The 6,900-nt window shown below is 32.8% G+C and overlaps 1 protein-coding gene across 3 annotated transcripts; it reads left to right on the top strand.

The window, feature by feature from the left end:
* Positions 1-1,935: 1,935 nt before the first annotated feature.
* Positions 1,936-6,644, top strand: LOC149784748 (single-pass membrane and coiled-coil domain-containing protein 3-like). Of its 3 annotated transcripts, none has more exons than XM_089933312.1 (2): positions 1,936-2,187; positions 5,881-6,644. In XM_089933312.1, the coding sequence occupies exon 2, from the start codon at positions 5,892-5,894 to the stop codon at positions 6,570-6,572; it is 681 nt and encodes a 226-aa protein (XP_089789438.1). In that variant the 5' UTR covers positions 1,936-2,187; positions 5,881-5,891; the 3' UTR covers positions 6,573-6,644. The 3 variants fall into 3 exon arrangements, with proteins under 3 accessions (XP_089789438.1, XP_089789439.1, XP_089789440.1); XM_089933313.1 differs by having other exon boundaries at positions 2,175-2,281; XM_089933314.1 differs by lacking the exon at positions 1,936-2,187 and adding an exon at positions 5,137-5,158.
* The last annotated feature ends 256 nt before the right edge of the window (positions 6,645-6,900 follow it).

The raw sequence follows: 6,900 nt of genomic DNA, 5'->3' as shown, positions 1-6,900 counted from the left end.
ATAAAATGGGATACGTTGTATTTAGTATCTCCGTCAGTTGATGATCAACGATGCTACGAAGTGTTTAAAGATTTTAATGAAAATGCAAAATTGTTAGACGAGGACGGCTATGATATTATTGAATTTATTAATGATATTGAAGAAACCCCATCTGTAGATGACCTCAATGGATTTATTAATACTTTTATGGTATATGACGACCTAATGCTGGACAAATAATCAAATCCAGCTTGAACATTTTCTAGAGACAGACAAAAACACAGACGTGATTTATGTTACTCAGCGATATACACAGCAATTTACATAAATACCTAAAGTGATTAGAGATAACTGTAATACTTTAGTTGTATTTAATTGAGTTGATACGCATATTCTGCGAAATATTCATCAAACTTGGTGTAGAGGAGATATGGACATAATTAATTTTAAAATAAATTCTTTTCGTGAGCACAATCTATCCCACACGGATTTATAACAATACATGTACATGATCCTCGATCACGATATCGTATAGGGTTTGATAAAATCTTTGGATGAGAGACTGATAATTATAGCAGCAGAGGGAGTGCGACCTCAGTGAGACGTCCGGCTGGTAAACACGCGCCCATACTAAAAAAAAAAACACTAATGACAACGGTAGGAAGCTTTATTTTTCCAAAAATGACCACCTCCGCCGCTGCTCTTCGCTCGTGGAGTGAACCAAGCTCACTACATCGAAATAATGTATGATATAAATAAAATACCAGCAGGTGTGTGTGTGTCTCCGTGTGTCCGTGTGTGTGTGTGTGTGTGTGTGTGTGTGTGTGTGTGTGTGTGTGTGTGTGTGTGTGTGTGTGTGAGTTGGATTTTAACGTAATTTTTAAAAATCTTTCAGTCATATCGAATATGTATTTTGCTGATATCAATGCTGGTTTTATATTTATAAAATTGTATAGATGCATTTTCTGAGATACATTAAAGCTGAGAATGTAATTAAAAAAATGGGTAATAAATAATACAGACGCTAAATATTCTGAGATAAATTATTACTACAAATATGTAATAAAAAAACAAATTTCGGTTATTAAACGATAGCAGCCCATGTCTCTAACTTGAAATTTTATTTGGCAATTGACCACCATTATATAATGTTAGTAATGATTAGTGTGTGTGTATGTGTATGTGTATGATTTTGATTTTTAACGTAGCTTTAACAAAATTTTAATCATATCGCTACGATGTCTGCAGTGTGGCAGTTTATAGTGATGTCTAGCGCATAGGCATCATGCCGCAGACATGTAGTATGATGTCCCATCCAGTCACAATATCCTTACACCAGGCCAACCAGTCCTAACATTAACCTCTTAATGCTGAACGCCAAGAGAGGCATCATTTTAGTACCATTTTTGTACGTCTTTGGCATGACTCGGTCGGGGATCGAACCCTTGACATCCCGCATCCGAGGCGGACGCTCTAGCTACTAGGCCACGGAAACGGCCACACCCGCAGGTAACGATCAAAAAGGAAACGAAATCAGAGGACGTTATATTCCAAATGATATGTAAACAATTCAGTTACAAAGTTCATTATTTGTATTTAAAGTACTAGATGCATCACTTTCTGGAACGATAGAGGAATGGAATCAGAAACTTGACCGATCAAATGAGATGACCCTTCGAGTATTTATCATATACTATCGTGTAAAGGAAGAGTGATAGAGAGAGACATAGAATATATATATATATATATATATATATATATATATATATATATATATATATATATATATATATATATATATATCAAAGCAGTGACTTGACGCAACTCAGGCAGTGCTCTTTATTATGCTGCTGTAAAACTCCTTAAAAAGTTGTCTCCCTTTAATCTAAAAAATGTAAGAGAACACAGACAACCTAAATGAGGGTCATGCGTATGAATGAAGTTAAACGCCCCCTGAAACGTAATGTACTACTAACGTGCTAAGAAACAGATAGGGATGGTTGACAACTGGTATAGCGTCTACAGTTCATTCGTTTCCAATAAAGACCTTGATACTCTTACCTGCAATGCGGCGTTTATTTTTATCTTATCCGGATATTCGTTTAGAACCCGGATGTCTCTAACATTCTTGAGTCAAGTCTGTGTACCACGTTGGAGGACGATCTCAGATTTAAGGTTATATTATTCAGCTTACAGTGAGACGCACAGGTATGTATTGTTTCTTTGTTTGATTTTAGTCCCATGTTGAACTGACATGAAAACAAGATCCTCTGTGAAGGACAGTCTATTAACTTCACGATAGGTTAGTAGAATAGTGTATGAAAATTGTTTTCTGTAACTAAGACCACTTATCTTTAGCAAAGGCATGTCATAAAATTATGAAAACGTCTCCATTAAGATAATACCAATACAACATGAGGGTTCTTTTAATACGTAAATAAGGTTTAGATGAAACTTTGGAGAAAAAAAAATCATGATATGCTGGTTATTTATGAAAGTTGTTTTAGGGAGAATGTTTGACCAAAAAAAAACATTAATTTCCCTTCATAATGTTATCTTCACATAAAATATTACTAAGACTCAGTAATAAACATTTGTGAAGATAATAATGAAAATATAGCGTTGTTTAAATCTAAACAAATATATCTTATTTTGAAAATCATTGTATGTATCCTCAATAGGAAAATAGTTGGTAAATATACCACAAAAAAAAATATATTTTAAATTTTATTTTTTATTTTTTTAAATGTTTTGTATTATCTTTTATCTGCGAGCTGTCTCTTCATTTTATAGCTTCATTGATGCACCTACTCAATCGTATCTAGTGTAAAGGACAGTGCCACAAATACGAGCTGAATCATATTCAGAACGTTCACTGCCGCTAGACACGACGATGAACATGTATGATCCCCCTACCTCAGCCATTAAAAAAAAAATTAGACGTTTGAGGTTTAGCAGATTCTTTTATTTCAACACATACTATGCAAATGTGATAGCGCATGTTCCTTGGATTTACTTAGCAACGATACGCACTATAACGCTTGTACTGAATAATAGTAATTAAGTGCGATACATTGGACTGGTTTCACTACCTTGCCTAATGAAAATGCCAACACAAATGATGGGTAAATGAAGAAAAATGCGACAAATGGATGCCACATAAAATGTGTTGAATAACGTAAAGTTCTGCCATTCTGTATCATATTAGTGTGCTGATTTTGTACAAAACCCAGGACTGGTTTGGAAAAACTACATGACTATTGATAAGCCAAACGCAACGAAATGTTGTAGATATTATTAACAGCATATACCTTAGATGTGTAGCGAAGTCTCAACGAAGACAAAAGAAAGAAGTTTTACTTGCCTTGAAAGAAGTTTATTCATTTTGAACTAAGACACCAGGATATTTATTCCATGAGGTTATACATGTTTGCATCATTCTGGGGTATAGATTAGAACATGCAGGGGCTATTAAGAAAGGACACTTCAAGACATAAGTCGGATGCATATGTATTTTAAGGAAAAAGTAATATAGTAAAATGAATCTTCCACTAACCGGGAAAAACACGTTACTTTGTAATGGGAGCATTAAATGTAAAAGACAGTAAACGAGAGAATTTCAGAATTAGTGTACTAGATGAAATATATGTGGAGTCATGACCATTAACACTTAAGAGTAATACAATTGGACATAAAGGAAAGGAATTGACCAAAACTTCAATAAAGTGCAATATCTGGTAATTAGACAGTCTTATGAAACATAAATCATAATGGAATTATAGAAAAACAAATTTCCAAAACTATCAATTAAAAAATATGAAATAATTCTCGAAAACTAAAATAAATGCATTGGGATCTCACATAAAAGCATAACAAATAGCTTTTAGTTTGCAAGATCAAAACAATGCAAATAACACAATCTGATATTATCGTATGCACATGGAGCTGTATTATATACTATGCTTTGGAACAACAAATATTGTATTCCAGAAAGATGTATAATAAGAAAATGGTTATTGTTAAAAAATTACGACAATCAATTAGGACAAAAAATTGCAGTGTGAACAAAGTAAGCATTCTTTAAAAATTTAATAGGTTGAAAGTGATTGATTCATTGATTGATATCCGGTAGAGATTCAAACAAAGATAGGAAGATTAAGAATTGTTAATATTTGGGTAAAACCAATATTGATGTATCAATTAATCAAAGCAAGATATCATACCTTGTATGTCTAAATATATTATTCGACACACTACTCGAGAAGTTGGAAACCAAGAACACGATTAAAAGTAAATATTATAAAATAGTTTTCATTAATTTAATAAATATAAATAAAATGAAATCAAGAAAAACTAAAATTTCAATGGATTATAATTTGTATAGATTTTTCAAAATATTTCATTCCAATTTCTGCAAATGTATTGAACATATATTTATATATGCTTTGCAGACTTGTAACACAATTAATGAAATTATTTATCAACATAATTAATTCAGGCATTTTATACAGTTAATACATGTCATACTTTTAAGTTCAGATGATAATGTAGACAAAGGAACGATACATTGTTTACACTGGCATTTTGACGCTTATGCTGACATTACATAACACATGAAAGGGAAAGTAAAACCAATCAAAAGAATATCACCATTGTGCAAAATATACTAGGGCAAAGCTCATATCCCGCTACATTATTGTCGAATGCTAAAGAGGTATCTATTAGAGCTTCATCTGTACATGTGATGTATTTTAACATATTTACTAATATACTAAAACTGGCAATTAGTGTATACAATATTGCTCTTTAGATTGTAAAATTATCACAGTATATAAACATGTATAAAATATCACAAGAGTACGGAAAGGGTTATGTTGCTGAGTAACCGTCCATGTTTACTTATGAACACATTATTCTCTACAATGTTAATCATTTTTCTGATGAAGAGAAAAACAAATAGCATACATTTCCTGCAAAAAATAAATGAAGATTTTCAAGTGATATGTTTTAATGCTATTGTCAGTGATACCACATAAAAGTTATTTCAATTTAATGTAATGCTTAACATGTTATATGTAGTGTTTCCCAGAAAACCACATTTCGATCAAGAAAATTCAAAGGTAACATCCGCCTAAGGGAAACACCGGGTCCACCCTGCTGTAACGAAGGAAAGTCTAAAGTGCGTATCTTCCCAGAAGTACATCTACATTTTGAAATCCAGAAACTCTGGATTATGATCATTAACTCCAGACACATTTAACCATATCATTGAATTGTATATCCAAGCAAAAACTACCATCCAACCCATCAGTACAAAATTGGTGTCAACTTCCATGCAAGTTAGGATTTTGAACACACCCAAGCGACAATTAATTCCATTCAACAATAAAGTGCATATCACACATAACAGCTCTTTTTTCCTTCATGCGCCTAACACATCCCAAAATTGAGCTAACAAATTCTAATCCACATTATAATATACGTCAGTGATATGTTTTTGTCTAAACAGTAGCAGTCCGAGTTGAACATGAATAATTAAAACATAATTAAAACACGATGATAAAACTCACTGTTAAAGTTCCAAAACAATTTAGCTTTGTTATATATATATATATATATATATATATATATATATATATATATATATATATATATATATATATATATATATATATATATATATATATATATATATATATGAGAAACAAAACATGCACTGGTGCACTGGTCTTTATTATTATGATTGTCAATGAGAGAACATCCTATTGCAAATATCATGAAAGTTGTTGTCGCTATTACATTCCATACGTATCCAAATCATGGTGATAAAGTAACCAATGGAGATATTATTTGACTCGGTACTCTCAGGCATGCGTTCTTTAATATATACCTTGTTTTCAGATTTTGAAGCCATGTCTTGGTCAGACATATTCTTTTCGGGTAACCAAGCGAAAAAGGACGAAATAGCTAGATTGAGTGGCAAATTATTTTCCCTTGTAGACAACTGTTTTTTGGCGACAAACAAGTTGATGGATTGTATGCATAAGTATCTACCTGGACGGAACTTTGACAAACTAGAAAGCAATGCCTCCAAAAGCATCCGAGACAATTGCGACATGATCATTCAAAGGCTTGGTGAACTGGAGACTTACCTAGAGGGGAAAAAGAAAGATGTTGAAGAGAAAATGGATCCTGAACTCTTCAACATTCTTGTATCAACTGGCACTAGCGATAAGGAGAAAATGAAGATTGCTAAAATGTCTTCCACAACTATTATTAGAATTGCTGGATCAGTGGAAGGGGTCTTTTTATGTGGGGCGATAAATTCTGGAAATGAGTTGGCAAATATCATTAGATCCTTAAGTGTCATGAAAACCTGTGTCGAACCAACGGTTTCTTCTGGAGGCTATGATAGTTTTTGGCCTTATTTGTGGCATCTGGTTGTGTCTGTCTTCACAGGAGCAGCTGAAAGGGATCAACAGGAGGATCCTTTGAATGATTACCGTGTTGTCGTGCAAGAGTTTCAACTAGCATTTGAGCAATTCTTCGACAACATCAGCCTAGTGAAGGCAACACTAGAGTTGACGGCATAGTCAACGTGATTATTGGTATTGAAACAAAGAAAATGACTTGTAATTCAAAAATAAAAAACTTTTGAATATAAACCAAGTTAATCGTCATGTTTCTTCCATTGCTGCATAAAGTATATAATTATTGCCATTTTGAAAATCATAGCCATGAAAACGACATGAAGAAGTGTCATTAAAACAATTCCTTAATTTCATCATCATATGCTAATTTTAATTCTCGATAAACATCGCGGTATATCAATATGGAAACACTTGCTCTAAAACCTAACGGGGTTTTGAAAATAAGCATATGTTTGTAATACGGAGGCAACTTAAATGTGTGATTTGTAGA

Source organism: Sinohyriopsis cumingii, chromosome 14, assembly GCF_028554795.1.
Source record: "Sinohyriopsis cumingii isolate HCF-2022 chromosome 14, ASM2855479v2, whole genome shotgun sequence".
NCBI classification, from domain to species: Eukaryota; Metazoa; Mollusca; class Bivalvia; order Unionida; family Unionidae; genus Sinohyriopsis; species Sinohyriopsis cumingii.
The sequence above is the reverse complement of the archived record's forward strand: the minus strand, read 5'-3'. Positions and strand labels throughout refer to the sequence as shown.

What these genes read in the sequence shown, in the direction of transcription:
- LOC149784748 (XM_089933312.1), top strand. Translation starts at nt 5,892, where the DNA reads ATGTCTTGGTCAGACATATTCTTTTCGGGTAACCAAGCGAAAAAGGAC.